This window comes from Anomaloglossus baeobatrachus, chromosome 6 (assembly GCF_048569485.1).
Source record: "Anomaloglossus baeobatrachus isolate aAnoBae1 chromosome 6, aAnoBae1.hap1, whole genome shotgun sequence".
NCBI classification, from domain to species: Eukaryota; Metazoa; Chordata; class Amphibia; order Anura; family Aromobatidae; genus Anomaloglossus; species Anomaloglossus baeobatrachus.
The window spans coordinates 25,302,265-25,324,779 of NC_134358.1; the positions used below are offsets into that span (position 1 = coordinate 25,302,265).

General features: G+C 49.6%; 1 protein-coding gene across 1 annotated transcript in view; it reads left to right on the top strand.

The window, feature by feature from the left end:
- The window catches only part of TRAPPC9 (trafficking protein particle complex subunit 9), a 707,343-nt gene extending 686,547 nt beyond the window's left edge, over positions 1–20,796 (top strand). Inside the window, exons 22-23 of the mRNA XM_075352837.1 lie at positions 16,018–16,241; positions 18,971–20,796. Coding sequence (XP_075208952.1) covers positions 16,018–16,241; positions 18,971–19,150 — 404 coding nt within the window. The 3' untranslated portion in view covers positions 19,151–20,796. The remainder of the gene's footprint in view (positions 1–16,017; positions 16,242–18,970) is intronic.
- The last annotated feature ends 1,719 nt before the right edge of the window (positions 20,797–22,515 follow it).

Here is a 22,515-nt window from a genome sequence, read left to right on the forward strand (position 1 = left end):
CTCACTATTCTGCTGGTGCAGTCACTTTGTACATACATTACTGATCCTGAGTTACCTCCTGTATTATACTCCAGAGCTGCACTCACTATTCTGCTGGTGCAGTCACTGTGTACATTCATTACATTACGGATCCTGAGTTACCCCCAGTATTATAGTATTATTCTCCAGAGCCGCACTCACTATTCTGCTGGTGCAGTCACTGTGTACATACATTACATTACTGATCCTGAGTTATGCTCCAGAGCTGCACTCACTATTCTGCTGGTGCAGTCACTGTGTACATACATTACATTACTGATCCTGAGTTACATCCTGCAGTATACTCCAGAGCTGCACTCACTATTCTGCTGGTGCAGTCACTGTGTACATACATTACATTACTGATCCTGAGTTACATCCTGCATTATACTCCAGAGCTGCACTCACTATTCTGTTGGTGCAGTCACTGTGTACATACATTACATTACTGATCCTGTGTTACATCCTGCATTATACTCCAGAGCTGCACTCACTATTCTGCTGGTGCAGTCACTGTGTACATACATTACATTACTGATCCTGAGTTACCTCCTGTATTATACTCCAGAGCTGCACTCACTATTCTGCTGGTGCAGTCACTGTGTAGATACATTACATTACTGATCCTGAGTTACCTCCTGTATTATACTACAGAGCTGCACTCAATATTCTGCTGGTGCAGTCACTGTGTACATACATTACATTACTGATCCTGAGTTACAGCCTGTATTATACTCCAGAGCTGCACTCACTATTCTGCTGGTGCAGTCACTGTGTAGATACATTACATTACTGATCCTGAGTTACCTCCTGTATTATACTACAGAGCTGCACTCAATATTCTGCTGGTGCAGTCACTGTGTACATACATTACATTACTGATCCTGAGTTACCTCCTGTATTATACCCCAGAGCTGCACTCACTATTCTGCTGGTGCAGTCACTGTGTACATACATTACATTACTGATCCTGAGTTATATCCTGTATTATACTCCAGAGCTGCACTCACTATTCTGCTGGTGCAGTCACTGTGTACATACATTACTGATCCTGAGTTACCTCCTGTATTATACTCCAGAGCTGCACTCACTATTCTGCTGGTGCAGTCACTGTGTACATACATTACATTACTGATCCTGAGTTACATCCTGCATTATACTCCAGACCTGCACTCACTATTCTGCTGGTGCAGTCACTGTGTATATACATTACATTACTGATCCTGAGTTATATCCTGTATTATACTCCAGAGCTGCACTCACTATTCTGCTGGTGCAGTCACTGTGTACATACATTACATTTCTGATCCTGAGTTACCTCCTGTATTATACTCCAGAGCTGCACTCACTATTCTCCTGGTGCAGTCACTGTGTATATACATTACATTACTGATCCTGAGTTATATCCTGTATTATACTCCAGAGCTGCACTCACTATTCTGCTGGTGCAGTCACTGTGTACATAAATTGCATTACTGATCCTGAGTTACCTCCTGCATTATACTCCAGAGCTGCACTCACTATTCTGCTGGTGCAGTCACTGTGTACATACATTACATTACTGATCGTGAGTTACCTCCTGTATTATACTCCAGAGCTGCACTCACTATTCTGCTGGTGCAGTCACTGTGTACACACAGTATCGGTTTTGCGCCGTGTCCTTCTCCGCGGTGTTGTGTGTGATTATGTTGTGTACTGTCTCTAGATCTTGTATCTTGTGTAGTAAGTTGTATTTATATGGAGCGATTGCATCAGTGTAACATGACGATTAGTCATTGTGCCGCCACATCTTCCACATGTAGTGCCACCGTTCTACCCTGTTACATACTGTCCTGTCCTTTCCATCATATTTTTGTGCACGGTGTTGACGTTTATCCATTTTTTGTGTTACTAGTTGTGCCTTCATCGCTTTGTCACGGCCTCAGCCGTCTTTCCCTTCTCGCTCATCATGGCGCCTCTTATCTGTGCGGTAAAGTAAGAAAACATTGTCACCTTGTTAAACATTAGCGCTCCAGTGTGGCCCATCTGCCGGAGGGAGCCAAGGAGCCCCTTCTGCCTGACTGATCGGAGGCATATGTTCCTTTTCTTACTGTCATATGTTTAACTCCCTCTTGCCCGGACAGTAACAGATTGCCGACCCCCTGGAGCATGGCGGCCGCCTCTCGTGGTCTGCATGGTAGCAGCAAATGGTGATTGGCGGCGGGAGGATGAGCTAATGTTGCACAGATTTCATGTGTGTTACTGAGCAACATGACAGCAGCTCTTGTCACGAGGAGCGATCACGACGCTGTGCGGACCGATAGATTCTGCGAGATCTTCCACCGAAAGACATTGCAGTTTGCTCACTAGCAGTCCTATGTAAAAAGCAATACATTGGAGGTGGAGCGATTGATGCAAGCCCGCATTGAAAATAGTTTGCAGAAGCCCCCAATACGTTACGTCACCAGTGGTGGTCTGACCTTCCCAGTCACGGAAACAGGGGGTCCGGTGTGAATAGAGCAGCATGGCCGACCCCTGATCCACAGAAGAGCCATGCTCGTGCATGCTCACGACCTCTCAATTTGACCTGGACTTTGGGTCCCTCCACCGATCGTAGACTTATCAACTCTTCCGTGACCATGGATGAACCACTCCAAGTTTTCGGAGCACGTTTTATTGATTTCCATATTCATTGTTGCAACCGGTGGCAGCGCTATTATTTCTATCGTCTCTCCCCAATCCAAAAAAATCACTAAAGTAATTTATTGTGGCGCTCTGGAAAAGCGCGAGATTTGATTTTGCTCCTGGCAAGTCTTGAACAAAAGATGGGAGTCCATCAGGATCCTCAAAACATGGTACACCATCTGGATCCTCAAAAGGTGGAGTCCATCAGGCTCTTCAAAAGATGGAGTCCATCAGGAGCCTCAAGAGATGGGAGTCCATCAGGATCCTCAAGAGATGGGAGTCCATCAGGATCCTCAAGAGATGGGAGTCCGTCAGGATCCTCAAGAGATGGTAGACCATCTGGATCCTCAAAAGATGGAGTCTATCAAGATCCTCAAAAGATGGAGTATATCCGAATCCTCAAAACATGGAATCATTCAGGATCCTCAAAAGATGGTGTCCATCAGGATCTTCAAAAGATGATGTTCATCAGGATCCTCAAAAGATGGAGTCCATCAGGATCCTCAAAAGATGGAGTCCATCAGGATCCTCAAATGATGGGAGTCCATCAGGAGCCTCAAGAGATGGTAGACCATCTGGATCCTCAAAAGATGGAGTCTATCAAGATCCTCAAAAGATGGAGTATATCCGAATCCTCAAAACATGGAATCATTCAGGATCCTCAAAAGATGGTGTCCATCAGGATCTTCAAAAGATGATGTGCATCAGGATCCTCAAAAGATGGAGTCCATCAGGATCCTCAAAAGATGGAGTCCATCAGGATCCTCAAATGATGGGAGTCCATCAGGAGCCTCAAAAGAGGGAATCATTCAGGATCCTCAAAAGATGGAGTCCTTCAGGATCCTCAAAAGAGGGAATCATTCAGGATCCTCAAAAGAGGGAATAATTCAGGATCCTCAAAAGATGGAGTCCATTAGGATCCTCAAAACATGGCATTGATCAGGATCCTCAAAAGATGGCGTCCATCAGGATCCTCAAAAGATGGAATCATTCAGGATCCTCAAAACATGGAGTCCATCAGGATCCTCAAAACATGGAGGCCATGAGGATCCTCAAAAGATGGTGTCCATCAGGATTGTCAAAAGATGGCGTCCGTCATGATCCTCAAAAGATGGTGTGCATCAGGATCCTCAAAATATGGAGTCCTTCAGGATCCTCAAAAGGTGGCGTCCATCAGTATTCTCTACCCCGGCTGCGCCCTTTGTTTACTTTACCCCAAATCAATAATGTTCCCCAGCTTGGATACGCTGGTGTAGGGCTTCAGCATCATTGCCTCTGCAAACAAATAAGCGTGCAGTGTCCCTCCAGATGGTGAGCGGTTCCAGCAGGTCGGGCCTCGCTCCGAGGACCAGATCCCGTGACATCACTCCGGTAATCTGGGCTCTGGCTCTGTGTTTGCTCCTGTGTAAATTGGTGATAATGACATTATGACTCCAGTATTTCCATGGGTGCTTCATGCCCTATAAGTGCCTGGTAATAGAGGACACGTTGTAATTGTTCCCTTTTATGTGACACTGCTGTTCTCAATTAAAGGGTCTGTTTTCATCTTAATCTTATTTGCGCTATCTACCTACGGCATTAACCCTTTCAAGGGTAAGAAGCATTAGATACCAGACATTTGCTTTGTTTCCTAGAAAAAAAAAAGCCCTTCAGTCGTAATCCCCTATACTAGCCTCCATGAAATTACAATTGTAGATTAGTGAGAGCGAGGGGAGCGGTTTTCCATTTCTGACGGCCCACTCATAGCAATTCTGTCTGACCCATTGGGTTCCATTTTCACAACCCTCCATGTTCTTCCATTAATGATTTGGGAGCTGCCTGGCATCCGGACATTAGTGGTCCTTCAAAACCAAAGGTACCATGAAAGTTGGCTGTACCTATCGATTTGGTGGATTGGTCAACTATCTCAAGTACATGGTGTCACTGGTGGACACAGGACAATATTTGAACCCTTTGTAACCCAAGAGTTTATCAAAATGCACAATTCCACCTGTTTTGGAGGTAGAAATTGGGCTCCCCAACTGTTGGGCCTCCGCGCGGCTGCACCAATGATATGTCCGTCCCTGCATTGTGGTGTTCTTGCTTTCCCTTGACTGCAAATATTGGGGAATAGAAGAATTAGACATGTTGGATTTCAACAGAAGAGGAGCCTTACATCTCATAATTTCCACCTTCCGTAATGAGAATGCGTGCACAGTTTGGCCGAGCATGCATGTCTATAGGAGAGTCGGTAGGAACTGCACCTCACCAGCTCTCAGCTGTAGCTTATATGGCGGTTTCTTTTTAGCCATTATATTGATGTTACTTTAGGTCTCAAATTAGCCATGTAGTCCTCCTACTTTTTCCCCTACCTTTCCATATGTGAAATGGAGGCCACCATCTTCCCATCCCATCTAAGGCTAGGTTCACACTTCCGTTAAAATCTATCAGTCACAATCCGCGGCTCTGGTAAACAACACAATCCGTTTAGCGGATTTCGTTGTGTCCCATAGACTTGTATTAGTGGCGGATTGCGACTGATGACCTTGCGTTGCATCCGCTGCGCCGCGGTCAGTCGTTTTTGGACTGACCGCCGGGCGGGAGCAACGAAGAATGTAACGTTTTTCTGGCCGTCAAAACTGATGCACCGCGCAGGAATCCGCCGCAGTCCGTCACGCTTGTAATGGATGTCTATGGTGCTGGATTCCGTCGTAATCCGTCTTACGATGGAATCCAGCTCTGGATTCCGTCATGCTCTACTGAGCATGCCCAGCATGTTTGGCACGCCCACTGGGCTGTCCCAAACACAAACGGATCATGACTGATGCGTCGAAAAACGGATGCACAGCGGATGTAATGGACGCGACGGATCAGTTGAAAAACACATCCGTTGCATCAGTTGACATCTAAAAAACGACTGATCTGTCGCTGACAGACCTGACGGATTTAAAACAACGGAAATGGGAACCTAGCCTAAGATGGCATCTAAGGAAAGGTGCAGGTTCTCATAGGGAAGAAAAAACCTGACTTGATGCCACCTTACCTGGGATCCTTAGAAAGTGCTTCATCATGGTTCATCAAAGTTATTACTAAAAACTTTTATAGTTTTTAAAACTTTTTGAGCCTTCTCAGTAACTAATCATGGTGGTTTTATGTTTCTAACATGGCAACGCGTGATGGCTCTCTCTGTGGTATAAAACGCTAAAGTTTAGATAATGTAAGAAGAACACGTACCCTTGGGTTTCCCTTGTGTGATCCATGAGGTTGTGTCCATTTTTTCTTCTATCATGCCACTTACGGGTCATCGCCACCAGTTGTAGTCCGAGGCTTAATGCATTGGACTTCCTTACCAACGTCCAATATCTTTCTTAAATGGGTTCTCCAAGAATATAATAAAATAGCCCACGTCATGTAATTTAATCCATCCTAGTTATGTGTCAGGGTGGGTTGCTGTCTGAAGGAACACAACTTCCAAGACCTGTGTCTCAACTGATGGAGGAGCTTTATCGTAAGCGAAGCCCATTAACCTCAGTGCTGAGGAAAAGGGCTGTGACATCAGAAGAAATGTCTTCTCCATGGTTGACTGAGCACAACGTCTTTCTTCTCCAGCATCAGTCCTCTATGCTCAGCCAACTGAGAAGATTTATTTCCTCTCCTGTTACATGAGCAGCTGTGGACCCATTGAACCACAGACTGGGCTTACTTTGGTGGGGGGTGACTAAGTGCCTACCAGGCTCTCACTCTGATGGTGAGGATGGGCTGGGCTACTGGTAGACACCAGGTACCACTCCATAACAGTCTTTGGTACTACAGGAGTCGACCCAAGGTCTAGGGACGCAGGTACGGAAGGCAGGCAGGACAGAGTGGGTAGTGGAGGTTGACTGGACAGAGTACGTTCAAAAGATAGGTTGGACAGGCAGGTACAGGAGGCAGGCAAGATGGGTTCAGATACAAGACACAGACAGGACGGTTTGGCACAGCAGATAGACCGGACGGAGTCAGGACTAGACTATGGGGAGATAAGGTATGCACACCAGTGACTATGTAAGGGGAATACATGGAATAGCAGAAACTGCTGTGTGAATACTGACTTGAAAAATCCAATAGCTATATGCAAGTGTGAATATGTGAAAAATGGAATCTGCATTACTGCCATGAACATATGAATCAAGAGAAATTTAGCTACTGAATTGATCAATGCAATAGAGCCCCAACACTACGCCAAAGTATTTCTCTACGTTGGGGTCCCTAGCTTGTGTGTGTCCTCTCATGCAGTTAAAAAACTTACCGTGTATGGGAAGCTGAGACCCAGGCTATTTATGCGTATTATATGGATTGGCAATAGGTGTGGTGGGGAGGGTTCCCAAACAAAAAACCACTAACAATAAGGAATAACGTTTGGAACACCATTCTAAGTCTGAACTGGGTGCAAAAAACCTAAAAAAACATCACTATGGGGAGATAAGGTATGCACACCAGTGACTATGTAAGGGGAATACATGGAATAGCAGAAACCGCTGTGTGAATACTGACTTGAAAAATCCAATAGCTATATGTAAGAGTGAATATGTGAAAAATGGAATCTGCATTACTGCCATGAACATATGAATCAAGAGAAATTTAGCTACTGAATTGATCAATGCAATAGAGCCCCAACACTACGCCAAAGTATTTCTCTACGTTGGGGTCCCTAGCTTGTGTGTGTCCTCTCATGCAGTTAAAAAACTTACCGTGTATGGGAGGCTGAGACCCAGGCTATTTTTTAACTGCATGAGAGGACACACACAAGCTAGGGACCCCAACGTAGAGAAATACTTTGGCGTAGTGTTGGGGTCTATTGCATTGATCAATTCAGTAGCTAAATTTCTCTTGATTCATATGTTCATGGCAGTAATGCAGATTCCATTTTTCACATTTTCACTCTTCATATAGCTATTGGATTTTTCAAGTCAGTATTCACACAGCAGTTTCTGCTATTCCATGTATTCCCCTTACATAGTCACTGGTGTGCATACCTTATCTCCCCATAGTGATGTTTTTTTAGGTTTTTTGCACCCAGTTCAGACTTAGAATGGTGTTCCAAACGTTATTCGTTATTGGAGTCAGGACTAGAGACTGACAGAGGGACGGGAGCAACAAACACGAGCAGGCTGTCTGGAGGTCTAACAGGACACACCAGCAACCTAATTGCTAAGGCAGCTTTCTACAGAGGAAGGTGCCTTAAATACCAATTGCCTCAAAGTGCACCCAATGCCCCTATAAGAGACAGAGAGTGAACGCTCTCGAGCATGTTACCAGGAGACCTGTGCGATGTGTCCAGAGATGGAGAAGGGCAGCCATGGTGGTGAGTAAATAGGGAGTCTCTGCGTAGGAGGGGAGAAGGGACAGTGTGGGGACTCTGCCCTGATCAATGGTGTCGAGAAGTGAAGGATTGGACATGTTGAAATTACATGAGCAATTGTCGAGCTGAGCATGCATGTGGCCTTTGGCCAAAACTGCATTCAACCGACCTCTATATGATGTGTTGTGTTTTGGACTTGTCTACATGAAATGTATAGTCCCTATCACGTAGTCATCCATCCCGGTCTCTTTGTTGAGTAATGCAACCTCTTCTTGATCCTTTTTGTCTAAAGCAGGGGAGACTTGTAGATCTCACAAAATTATCGTCAAGGTGGTTTGATATATGTGATTGCTTTGGCCTATTTTTATCCAGCACTTTCCTTCCTGCTGTAAAACTTACTCAGCTCTGAAATGTCTATTAAAAATTAAACCAGAGCAATTTAGAAATGAAAGAAGTTTGGATGTTCCCTTGTGTTTTATCGGGTAATATACGGTAATTAAATTCACCTTCCAGCTGGGAAACGGAGGATGTGACGGAAACTCCTGCATTTATCTTGATTACATATTGAGAATGTAGTTAAAGGAACACTCCAGGAGAATCTGTTACACTGAGTAATGCCCAGTGCCGGATCCTCGGGGGTGGAGCATGACAAGAGAGACTATGCTCCGCCCCCACAGAGCGTGCTCTGGGTATAACAGTGTATCACTTTTACCTGGAGTGCTTATTTAAAGTGTTTCTGCACTATGGTGATAAATTAGGAGCGGGGAACCTTAGATAATGCTGAATTTTTATCAGACAATGCACTTGCCATTTTTTATTACTTGGATAGAGGAAATTTAAGGATTAGAGACAACAAAATCAAGTTTAGTGCAGTTATATGAAGACTTTCTTCTACTTTTATCCACACTCTCGAGCACATTTAGAAATCTGTAAAGAAGATCTCACATTCATCTCTTTAATGATCGCTTAGAGCAACATGACAGTATTAAAGGATCGAGTACCGGCGGCAGGTAGCGCATTACAGAATAAGATGGCCGCACTGGAGGGCAGTGCGCTAATCAAAGGGGAGGACACAGAGAGTCACACAGAGGAAAAAGCAGAGTCTTTAGAAACAGAGTACTTCAGGAGAGGAGTGTGGGAATCGTAGAAGGTCACAGGCTGAGAGTTGCATAGAGGAAAGTTTTGGGGTTTTGGGAAAGAGGTGTGAGCTGATGTCACGGGAGCGGAAATAATGAAAAATTAATGTAGTAGTGAAAGGAGCAGTGTAGTGCAGCGACGCAGCCTTACTCACCGCCTCAGCCATGTCCCATTTTCCAATGCTGATGCGCGGCCTTCCACATGCTTTCCTTCCTTCCTCCCCTATCGGCCCCTGTACATGCCGCACAGGGTTCCTGGGAGTGCACGTGCGCACACTGGCCCTCCTCTTAAAGGACAAGGTATGCTATTTCCATGAAATGCCTCTCCCTATGGCTGAGAGGCACTGTGTATTCAAGGCACCCTCCCATTAGGGGAGGTGCCTGCGCAACACATTAAATTAGTGTTCCAGTCTGCAAGCTTCTTGTCAGGTCCCGTTACCCCTGTACCTGCCTTCCCATACCTGTCTGTCCCTGCCGTGCCCACCTTTCCTGTCCAGCCTGCCTCAGTCATCCCACCTGTACCTTAGTCCATCACCTATCTTGGGGTCAGCTGCCACAGTCCCGGTCACTGCCCTGGGAGTGGTACCTGGCGTCCACGACTCTTAGTTTAACCCCTTTCACTAAAGGCTATGCCAGGGGTCCCCCTGTGCTCCAGTGGGTCCATTAATCCCACTCGCTGCGAGCGTGTCCCCAACAGCATTTCTGGAGACAAAAGTGTGCTGACCTTGTGTTTATGCCTGAAAGAACTAAATGATGTGATGTTGGGGGACCAACCCCCCAAACATCAGCATATTGACTAGTGCCCCCCGAATAACCAGTGAGATGAGCCGGTGGATCATGACGTCAGATGTTGTAGACTTCTCACCCCCATTCTGACATGCGAGCGGCCCCTGCACGTCTCCTCCATTGAACTTACTTGTTTCTTTACAAGTGAAACTTTCAAGTTTTATCAAAACCCATTGATTCTGGGAGAAATCTCCACTTCAGACGGACGCCGGAGACCACTCATCCCCACATCACACGCTTTATCTTGATTTCATTAAAGTAGATTGTACTTCACACAAGTGTTTATACCGAGTGTACATCAAGAAGAGCGGAGCGCGCGCGAGGCCGAGGCTCCGATGCCGGCACACAACGAGGCGGAGGATTTGTCTTTATCGGCATTGATTCCCGGGGATAATGTATCCGGAGCGCAATATTGTAAACGATAAAGTAATATTGTAATAAACCCATGGGATGAGTGTCCCCGAGCATTCGAGGTGGCGGATCAGAGCCAGGGTATAGCTGGTGGTGTGCGCCCCCTCATTCTGGTAAACCTTTCAGATTGCCGGACTCTCCCCTGTAGTGCCCAAGAGACCACTGATTCCTTATTGACCCACAGGGGCAACGTTCACGTAAGAGATCCCCCCATTATACTGCATTTCTTGTGGGACAGAAGGACCTTTTGGGCCCTCGGTCTCCATGGTTAGGTGTAGTGAGTATGGGTGAGCGGACCCATGGATGATCGGGGTCGGCAGAACTGTAGTTAAAAGTTAGGTTCAATACTCGAACTTGCCCCTGAACTCCATAGAAGTCAATAGGGACCCGAACTTTTGTGCTGTACAATGGTTGTAGTAAGGGCTAGGGGCCCGCAAAAGAAAGTAGAGTGCCCCCCACAGAACCTGGTACAGAGCGCCCCCCACAGAACCTGGTGCAGAGTGCCCCCCACAGAGCCTGGTACATAGTGCCCCCCACAGAGCCTGGTACATAGTGCCCCCCACAGAGCCTGGTGCAGAGCGCTCCCCACAGAGCCTGGTACAGAGCGCTCCCCACAGAGCCTGGTACAGAGTGCCCCCACAGAGCCTGGTACAGAGCGGCCCCCACAGAGCCTGGTGCAGAGTGCCCCCCACAGAGCCTGGTGCAGAGCGGCCCACACAGAGCCTGGTGCAGAGTGCCCCCCACAGAGCCTGGTGCAGAGCGCCCCCCACAGAGCCTGGTACAGAGCGTCCCCCACAGAGCCTGGTGCAGAGTGCCCCCACAGAGCCTGGTGCAGAGTGCCCCCCACAGAGCCTGGTGCATAGTGCCCCCCCACAGAGCCTGGTGCAGAGTGCCCCCCACAGAGCCTGGTACAGAGTGCCCCCACAGAGCCTGGTGCAGAGTGCCCCCCCACAGAGCCTGGTACAGAGCGCTCCCCACAGAGCCTGGTACAGAGTGCCCCCACAGAGCCTGGTGCAGAGTGCCCCCCCACAGAGCCTGGTGCAGAGCGGCCCACACAGAGCCTGGTACAGAGTGCCCCCCACAGAGCCTGGTGCAGAGTGCCCCCCACAGAGCCTGGTGCAGAGTGCCCCCCACAGAGCCTGGTGCAGAGTGCCCCCCACAGAGCCTGGTGCAGAGTGCCCCCCACAGAGCCTGGTGCAGAGCGGCCCACACAGAGCCTGGTGCAGAGTGCCCCCCACAGAGCCTGGTGCAGAGCGCCCCCCACAGAGCCTGGTACAGAGCGTCCCCCACAGAGCCTGGTGCAGAGTGCCCCCACAGAGCCTGGTGCAGAGTGCCCCCCACAGAGCCTGGTGCAGAGTGCTCCCCACAGAGCCTGGTGCAGAGCGCCCCCCACAGAGCCTGGTGCAGAGCGCTCCCCACAGAGCCTGGTACAGAGCGCTCCCCACAGAGCCTGGTACAGAGTGCCCCCACAGAGCCTGGTACAGAGCGCTCCCCACAGAGCCTGGTACAGAGCGCCCCCCACAGAGCCTGGTGCAGAGTGCCCCCCACAGAGCCTGGTGCAGAGTGCTCCCCACAGAGCCTGGTGCAGAGTGCTCCCCACAGAGCCTGGTGCAGAGCGCCCCCCACAGAGCCTGGTGCAGAGCGGCCCCCCACAGAACCTGGTACAGAGTGCCCCCCACAGAACCTGGTGCAGAGCGGCCCCCACAGAGCCTGGTACAGAGCGCCCCCCACAGAGCCTGGTGCAGAGCAGCCCCCACAGAGCCTGGTGCAGAGTGCCCCCCCACAGAGCCTGGTGCAGAGTGCCCCCCCACAGAGCCTGGTGCAGAGTGCCCCCCACAGAGCCTGGTGCAGAGCGGCCCCCACAGAGCCTGGTGCAGAGCGCTCCCCACAGAGCCTGGTGCAGAGTGCCCCCCACAGAGCCTGGTGCATAGTGCCCCCCACAGAGCCTGGTGCAGAGCGGCCCCACAGAGCCTGGTGCAGAGCGCTCCCCACAGAGCCTGGTGCAGAGTGCCCCCCACAGAGCCTGGTTTAGAGCGGACCCCACAGAGCCTGGTGCAGAGCACCCCCCACAGAGCCTGGTTTAGAGCGCCCCCCACAGAGCCTGGTGCATAGTGCCCCCCACAGAGCCTGGTGCAGAGCGTCCCCCACAGAGCCTGGTTTAGAGCGCCCCCCACAGAGCCTGGTGCAGAGCGCTCCCCACAGAGCCTGGTGCAGAGTGCCCCCCACAGAGCCTGGTTTAGAGCGGACCCCACAGAGCCTGGTGCAGAGCACCCCCCACAGAGCCTGGTTTAGAGCGCCCCCCACAGAGCCTGGTGCATAGTGCCCCCCACAGAGCCTGGTGCAGAGTGCCCCCCACAGAGCCTGGTTTAGAGCGGACCCCACAGAGCCTGGTGCAGAGCACCCCCCACAGAGCCTGGTTTAGAGCGCCCCCCACAGAGCCTGGTGCATAGTGCCCCCCACAGAGCCTGGTGCAGAGCGTCCCCCACAGAGCCTGGTTTAGAGCGCCCCCCACAGAGCCTGGTGCAGAGCGCCCCCCACAGAGCCTGGTGCAGAGCGCCCCCCACAGAGCCTGGTGCAGAGCGCCCCCCACAGAGCCTGGTGCAGAGCGCCCCCCACAGAGCCTGGTGCAGAGCGCTCCCCACAGAGCCTGGTGCAGAGTGCCCCCCACAGAGCCTGGTGCAGAGTGCCCCCCACAGAACCTGGTGCAGAGCGGCCCCCACAGAGCCTGGTGCAGAGCGGCCCCCACAGAGCCTGGTGCAGAGTGCCCCCCACAGAGCCTGGTGCAGAGCGCCCCCCACAGAGCCTGGTGCAGAGCGGCCCCCACAGAGCCTGGTGCATAGTGCCCCCCACAGAGCCTGGTGCAGAGCAGCCCCCACAGAGCCTGGTGCAGAGCGCCCCCCACAGAGCCTGGTGCAGAGTGTCCCCCCACAGAGCCTGGTGCAGAGTGTCCCCCACAGAGCCTGGTGCAGAGTGCCCCCCACAGAGCCTGGTGCAGAGCGCCCCCCACAGAGCCTGGTGCAGAGCGGCCCCCACAGAGCCTGGTGCAGAGTGCCCCCCACAGAGCCTGGTGCAGAGCGTCCCCCACAGAGCCTGGTGCAGAGCGCCCCCCACAGAGCCTGGTGCAGAGTGCCCCCCACAGAGCCTGGTGCATAGTGCCCCCCACAGAGCCTGGTGCAGAGCGCTCCCCACAGAGCCTGGTGCAGAGCGCCCCCCACAGAGCCTGGTGCAGAGCGCCCCCCACAGAGCCTGGTGCAGAGCGCCCCGCACAGAGCCTGGTGCAGAGTGCCCCCCACAGAGCCTGGTGCAGAGCGCTCCCCACAGAGCCTGGTGCAGAGCGCCCCCCACAGAGCCTGGTGCAGAGCGGACCCCACAGAGCCTGGTGCAGAGTGCCCCCCACAGAGCCTGGTGCAGAGCGGACCCCACAGAGCCTGGTGCAGAGTGCCCCCCACAGAGCCTGGTGCAGAGCGGCCCCCACAGAGCCTGGTGCAGAGCGGCCCCCACAGAGCCTGGTGCAGAGCGGCCCCCACAGAGCCTGGTGCAGAGCGGCCCCCACAGAGCCTGGTGCAAAGCGGCCCCCACAGAGCCTGGTGCAGAGTGCCCCCCACAGAGCCTGGTGCAGAGCGCCCCCCACAGAGCCTGGTGCAGAGCGGACCCCACAGAGCCTGGTGCAGAGCGGCCCCCACAGAGCCTGGTGCAGAGCGGCCCCCACAGAGCCTGGTGCAGAGCGGCCCCCACAGAGCCTGGTGCAGAGCGGCCCCCACAGAGCCTGGTGCAGAGTGCCCCCCACAGAGCCTGGTGCAGAGCGCTCCCCACAGAGCCTGGTACAGAGCGCCCCCCACAGAGCCTGGTGCAGAGTGCCCCCCACAGAGCCTGGTGCAGAGTGCTCCCCACAGAGCCTGGTGCAGAGTGCTCCCCACAGAGCCTGGTGCAGAGCGCCCCCCACAGAGCCTGGTGCAGAGCGGCCCCCACAGAGCCTGGTGCAGAGCGCCCCCCACAGAGCCTGGTGCAGAGCGGCCCCCACAGAGCCTGGTGCAGAGCGGCCCCCACAGAGTCACCAAGGAGCAGATTTTGTAATTAGTGAGATGCAGATTATATATCCACGGAGGAGCAGATTAGGTAATTAGTGAGATGCAGATTATATATCCACTGAGGAGCAGATTAGGTAATTAGTGAGATGCAGATTATATATCCACCAAGGAGCAGATTATGTTTATGAATCCACTGAGGAGCAGATTATGTAATTAGTGATTAGTGAGATGCAGATTATGTATCCATCGATTAGCAGATTATATATCCATGGAGGAGCAGAGTATGTAATTAGTGAGATGCAGATTATGTGGTTCCTGATGAGCAGATTGTGTATTAACTGAGCAACAGATTATGTAGTTACCTAGGAGCAGAATATGTAGTTATTAAAACAGAGATTATGTAGCTAGTAAAGGGCAGATTATGTAGCTACTGAGCAGCAGATTATGTACCCACTGAGGAGCTCATTGTGTTGTTAATGAGGAGAAGACTATGTAATTACTGAGGCACAGATTATGTAGCTAGTAATGAGCAGATTATGTAGCTAGTAATGAGCAGATTATGTAGCTAGTAATGAGCAGATTATGTAGCTAGTAAGGAGCAGATTATGTAGCTAGTAAGGAGCAGATTATGTAGCTAGTAATGAGCAGATTATGTAGCTAGTAAGGAGCAGATTATGTAGCTAGTAATGAGCAGATTATGTAGCTAGTAAGGAGCAGATTATGTAGCTAGTAAGGAGCAGATTATGTAGCTAGTAAGGAGCAGATTATGTAGCTAGTAATGAGCAGATTATGTAGCTAGTAATGAGCAGATTATGTAGCTAGTAAGGAGCAGATTATGTAGCTAGTAAGGAGCAGATTATGTAGCTAGTAAGGAGCAGATTATGTAGCTAGTAATGAGCAGATTATGTAGCTAGTAAGGAGCAGATTATGTAGCTAGTAATGAACAGATTATGTAGCTAGTAAGGAGCAGATTATGTAGCTAGTAATGAGCAGATTATGTAGCTAGTAAGGAGCAGATTATGTAGCTAGTAAGGAGCAGATTATGTAGCTAGTAATGAGCAGATTATGTAGCTAGTAATGAGCAGATTATGTAGCTAGTAATGAGCAGATTATGTAGCTAGTAAGGAGCAGATTATGTAGCTAGTAAGGAGCAGATTATGTAGCTAGTAATGAGCAGATTATGTAGCTAGTAAGGAGCAGATTATGTAGCTAGTAATGAGCAGATTATGTAGCTAGTAAGGAGCAGATTATGTAGCTAGTAAGGAGCAGATTATGTAGCTAGTAAGGAGCAGATTATGTAGCTAGTAATGAGCAGATTATGTAGCTAGTAATGAGCAGATTATGTAGCTAGTAATGAGCAGATTATGTAGCTAGTAATGAGCAGATTATGTAGCTAGTAAGGAGCAGATTATGTAGCTAGTAAGGAGCAGATTATGTAGCTAGTAAGGAGCAGATTATGTAGCTAGTAAGGAGCAGATTATGTAGCTAGTAAGGAGCAGATTATGTAGCTAGTAATGAGCAGATTATGTAGCCAGTGATTATGCTGTTACTTCCGGTGGCTAGGTTAGTGCACAGGGGTCACTTTTCATTATGACACCAAATAATAATAAAAAAAAATCTGAAATATTAAAACCTCGATGTTTTTGTGTTACAGATGTTTTGGTGGACGGGAAGCCGTGCGACTGTGACGTGATTGCGGACTGCAGGGTCGGGGACCCCATACACCTGGAGGTAAAGCTGACCAACTGCAGCAGCAGCGCGGTGGGGCCGTTCGCCCTGTCCGTCATCCCGTACCAAGATTACCAGAACGGGGTCCATAACTACGACCTGAAGAACATGGTCACATTCGTCGGCTCCAGCACCTTCTTTATTGGCTCGGTGAGTATCGGCCGATGGTCGTGGATACATTCCGGGCATTCCGTAAAGTCGGTAGGTGGAGGGGGGGGGATGGGGGATGAGGGGGAAGGGGGGATGAGGGGGATGGGGCATGAGGGGGATGGGGCATGAGGGGGAAGGGGGGATGAGGGGGAAGGGGGGATGAGGGGGAAGGGAGGAAGAGGGGGAGGGGGGGGAAGAGGGGGAGGGAGGATGAGAGGGAAGGAAGGATGAGGGTGAGGGGAGGATAGGGGGAGGGAGGTAGAGGGGGGGGGGGGGGGATGAGGGGGGAGGGGGGATAAAGGGGAGGGGGAAGGGGGATGAGGGGGAGGGGGGGGAAGAGGGGGAGGGGGGAAGAGGGGGAGGGGGGGAAGAGGGGGAGGGAGGATGAGAGGGAAGGAAGGATGAGGGTTGAGGGGGGGGATAGGGGGAGGGAGGTAGAGGGGGGGAGAGGGGGGGGTGAGGGGGGAGGGGGGATAAAGGGGAGGGGGAAGGGGGATGAGGGGGAGGGGGGGAAGAGGGGGAGGGAGGATGAGGGGGAGGGGGGGATGAGAGGGAAGGAAGGATGAGGGGGAGGGGGGGAAGAGGGGGAGGGAGGATGAGAGGGAAGGAAGGATGAGGGGGAGGGGGGATGAGGGGGAGGAGGGATGAGGGGGGAGGCGGGATAAAGGGGAGGGAGGGGGAGGGGAGGGGGGATGAGGGGGAGGGGGGATGAGGAGCAGGAGGGGATGAGAGGGAGGGGGGATGAGGGGGAGGGGGGATGAGGTGGAGGAGGGGGGGATGAGGGGCAGGAGGGGATGAGAGGGAGGGGGGGATGAGGGGGGAGGGGGGATGAGGGGGGAGGGGGTGATGAGGGGGGGAGGGGGGGGGTGAGGGGGAGGAGGAGGGGGGGATGAGGGGGGAGGCCGGTTCTGATTGTAATTTTTTTTCCACCCCAGTATGAAAAAGTTAAGAAATCCAAACTTGTCATTCTTATAAATCCCAAATTGTCTTCCCGGTCTCAGAATATGGCCTGTTGTTCCTCTGCGGCTACTGGTCAGGCCCCAGGGAGTGGATGGAGCAGTGGTTAAGGACCCCACTGAGCAGCAGCAATCCGCTCATTTCCAATAGAAAACCCCTCTAAAGTTTTAATAGTTTGAGTCAATTTTTTTGTGATATTTGAGGTTTTTTTCTCATGTAATTTTATATTTGTATTTTATATTTTTCTTGTTATCACAGGGAAATTTAAAAAAAAAAAAAAAAAAAGTACCATATATATTTACTCTATCAACTGCTCAAAAAAATAATGGGAACGTCAAAATACAAAATCCTTGTTTAAGTGTTCCTTTTATTTTTTTGAACAGTATATATATATATATATATATATATATATATATATATATAATTTTTTTTTATTATTCCTCTTTATTTTTTTTACGTGTCACCTTGACTGTACAGTTGTTTTCTAAAATAAACATGTTGCAGAATAGTGAGTGCAGCTCTGGAGTATAATACAAAATGTAACTCAGGATCAGTACAGGATCAGTAATGTAATGTATGTACACAGTGACTGCACCAGCAGAATAGTGAATGCAGCTCTGGAGTATAATACAGGAGGTAACTCAGGATCAGTAATGTAATGTATGTACACAGTGACTGCACCAGCAGAATAGTGAGTGCAGCTCTGGAGTATAATACAAGATGTAACTCAGGATCAGTAATGTAATGTATGTACACAGTAACTGCCCCAGCAGAATAGTGAGTGCAGCTCTGGAGTATAATACAGGAGGTAACTCAGGATCAGTAATGTAATGTATGTACACAGTGACTGCTCCAGCAGAATAGTGAGTGCAGCTCTGGAGTATAATACAGGAGGTATCTCCGGATCAGTAATGTAATGTATGTACACAGTGACTGCACCAGCAGAATAGTGAGTGCAGCTCTGGAGTATAATACAGGATATAACTCAGGATCAGTAATCTAATGTATGTACACAGTGACTGCACCAGCAGAATAGTGAGTGCAGCTCTGGAGTATAATACAGGATATAACTCAGGATCAGTAATGTATGTACACAGTGACTGCACCAGCAGAATAGTGAGTGCAGCTCTGGAGTATAATACAGGATGTAACTCAGGATCAGTAATGTAATGTATGTACACAGTGACTGCTCCAGCAGAATAGTGAGTGCAGCTCTGGAGTATAATACAGGAGGTAACTCAGGATCAGTAATGTAATGTATGTACACAGTGACTGCTCCAGCAGAATAGTGAGTGCAGCTCTGGAGTATAATACAGGAGGTATCTCCGGATCAGTAATGTAATGTATGTACACAGTGACTGCACCATTAGAATAGTGAGTGCAGCTCTGGAGTATAATACAGGATATAACTCAGGATCAGTAATGTATGTACACAGTGACTGCACCAGCAGAATAGTGAGTGCAGCTCTGGAGTATAATACAGGATATAACTCAGGATCAGTAATGTAATGTATGTACATGGTGACTGCACCAGCAGAATAGTGAGTGCAGCTCTGGAGTATAATACAGGAGGTAACTCAGGATCAGTAATGTAATGTATGTACATGGTGACTGCACCAGCAGAATAGTGAGTGCAGCTCTGGAGTATATACAGGAGGTATCTCCGGATCAGTACAGTTGTCGGCTCCATATGTAAAAGCTTGTTGTTGTTTTTTTCCACCTTTTTGGCCTGTTTTCCCGTTTCTCACTTGTGACCTTTCCCCCTGTCGCAGGTGCAGCCCACAGAGCGCTCCGTCTGCTTCGGTTCTCTGCTGTTTCTATACACTGGTGACTTTTACCTGGACATAAAGTTTCAAGATGATAACTCCGGGCGGGAGCTGCCCCTCTCTTGGTTTTGCCTGCCCAGCGTCCACATCCGCGCCATTAACACTGTCAGTGAAACTCACTTTTGAGGGACCTCAGGGGCCGGCCATGTTTGGGACATTTTGTTCTTTCGTTGTATAAATGTGATATAATAAACCATTCTGTGTTGCTGCGTTACGAGAAGAAATGGAGACGGGTCAGAATGACAGAGCCACAAGAGCATCGCTCCAGGCTTACATATCCAATGATTCCAGTGCTACAACTCTCTACATTGTGAAACCAAAAAGTACTGCGGACTTTCCCTGCGGACTATCCCTGCGGACTATCCCTGCGGACTAACCCTATGGACTATCCCCGCGGACTATCCCTGCGGACTAACCCTGCGGACTATCCCCGCGGACTAACCCTGCGGACTAACCCTACAGACTATCCCTGCGGACTAACCCTACAGACTATCCCTGCGGACTAACTCTACGGACTATCCCTGCGGACTAACCCTGCGGACTATCCCCGCGGACTAACCCTGCGGACTAACCCTACAGACTATCCCTGCGGACTAACCCTACAGACTAACCCTGCGGACTATCCCCGCGGACTATCCCCGCGGACTAACCCTACAGACTATCCCTGCGGACTAACCCTACGGACTATCCCTGCGGACTATCCCTGCGGACTATCCCTGCGGACTAACCCTACGGACTATCCCTGCGGACTAACCCTACGGACTATCCCTGCGGACTATCCCTGCGGACTAACCCTACGGACTATCCCTGCGGACTAACCCTACGGACTATCCCTGCGGACTATCCCTGCGGACTAACCCTACGGACTATCCCTGCGGACTAACCCTACGGACTATCCCCGCGGACTATCCCTGCGGACTATCCCTGCGGACTAACCCTGCGGACTAACTCTACGGACTATCCCTGTGGACTATCCCTGCGGACTATCCCTGCGGACTATCCCTGCGGACTATCCCTGTGGACTATCCCCGCGGACTAAGCCTGCGGACTATCCCGGCGGACTATCCCCGCGGACTAACCCCGCGGACTAACCTTGCGGAGTATCCCCGCGGACTAACCTTGCGGACTATCCCCGCGGACTAACCCTGTGGACTATCCCTGCAGACTATCCCCGCGGACTATCCCTGCGGACTATCCCTCTATAGTTTTCTAAAGGTGTCCTAGCATTAGATGTCAGTCATCCTAACCTATTGATTTCAATGGGATCAGAAGACTATATGAATGCGTCCAATATCTCTGCCGTAAGGAAGAAGAAAGGTCGGGCATGTGGGCGTTCAGCATGTCCATTCCTTTGTTCCTGCTGGATGTTTTCGGGGGTGTCTGTCAGCTGCTTAATCCCCGCTCCCCATTGGGAAGGTATGATTGCTCAGCCAATGTCCACGTGTACATGAGTTTTGGGGGAACCTGTTGGCCACAGGCTCTGGATTTTGTGTGACCCCTTTAGTCATTTTTCTTGGACCAATGAGACTTGTGGGAGCAATGAATTATTGATGTCTTAATCTGCTCGCCTGTTACTACAATATTTCCCTTTACAGTGTTTTTTGGCAGCTCCAGTAGGGAACGTTAATTCACTCCTCTCCATGGAAGTAAAGCACCTGTGGTATTACCCTCCAAATTATTATTTCGGCACAAGTGTTTTTTTGGAGGTTCAAACATGGACGCTTCTGTACTTTACCCCGGACTTAACTGTATTAAATATGAAATGAATAAAACATGGCTGACTCATGTCATTTATTACTTTGTTCCAACCCTGGACAATTCCTTTAATGATAACATCCCTGGTGGGCTAGGGCATTAACCTGATTAATGATAACATCCCTGGTGGGCTAGGGCATTAACCTGATTAATGATAACATCCCTGGTGGGCTAGGATTGATTGTAATATTCCTGGTGGGCTGAGGCAATTAAAGGATTAATGAGCACATCCTTGGTGGACTAAAGAGTAGTAAATGGATAAAAGATAATATCCCTGGTGGGCCAGGGCAGTTACGGAGCTAATGATAACATCCCTGGTGGGCAACAACCTGAAGTAGTTTGATTGTAATATTCCTGGTGGGCCAAACCAATGAAAGGATTAATCAGGTCATCCCTGGTAGGCTAGAGAGTAGTAAATGGGTAAATGATTATATCCCTGGTGGGCCAGGGAGGTTACTTAACTAATTATAACATCCCTGGTGGGCTGGGACCTCAAATAGATTGATTGTAATATTCCTGGTGGGTCAGGGCAATTAAAGGATTAATGAGGACATCCCTGGTGGGCTAGAGAGCAGTAAATAGGTAAATGATTATATCCCTGGTGAGCCAGGGCAGTTACGGAGCTAATGATAACATCGCTAGTGGGATAGGACCTGAAGTAAATTGATTGTAATATTCCTGGTGGGCCGAACCAATGAAAGGATTAATCAGGTCATCCCTGGTGGGCTAGAGAGTAGTAAATAGGTAAATGATTATATCCCTGGTGAGCCAGGGCGGTTACTTAACTAATGATAATATCCCTGGTGGGCTGGGACCTCAAATAGATTGATTGTAATATTCTTGGTGGACCAGGGCAATTAAAGGATTAATGAGGACATCCCTGGTGGGCTAGAGAGCAGTAAATAGATAAATATTAATGTCACGGGGTCCTTCTCCAATATCGCACAACAGAGCGAAAGAGGAGTGAACAATCCAAAGATCCTTTATTCCAAGCAAATCAGAAGGTCCATAAAATAATCCACTAGACAGAGGGTAAAATAGTCCAGTAATGGGATAAATGTCCCAGGAGGTGAGTCCCAATCCTCCAGCAGTCATTTTCTGGGTAATCAAGGTTTCTCCAAGTCTCACTGGGGTGCTAACCATCAGCTTCTCCCTCAGAGGATAAATCTTGCTCCTTCTCCCTTGTCCTTCTCAGCCAGAAAGAAGAATCCTCCAGGTAAACAGAGAGGTTGGGTGGACTCCAGGCCCCCTTCCTCCAGATCTAGGGACAGAAGCACAGCAGGGGGTGATTAACCTGCAGACAGGACAATGTACACACAAGGCAACACTCCGAACATCTGAACATACAGAACCCACCTTATCCCACCATTACAGATAATATCCCTGGTGGGCCAGGGCACTTACAGAACAAATGATAACATCCTTTAAGAACATAAAAGTGAGGTAATTTTCCATCTCAATTGAATATTTTCATCTGTAGAGAGAATAATAACTGCACAGATCAAAATGTACAAAAATACAGCAGTGACTGATATAGTTACCGTATATATATATATATATATATATATATATATATATATATATAGATAGATATATATAGACACACTATCTATCAAGGACAGACATGAGCTCCATACGTGGCGTATGTCTTCGGGTAAGATGAGTCCGCAAGTTATCACTAGACTTTATATCCAGAGAGGAACGGGCCTGGGCATTGTGCTTAAATTTTTACGGCT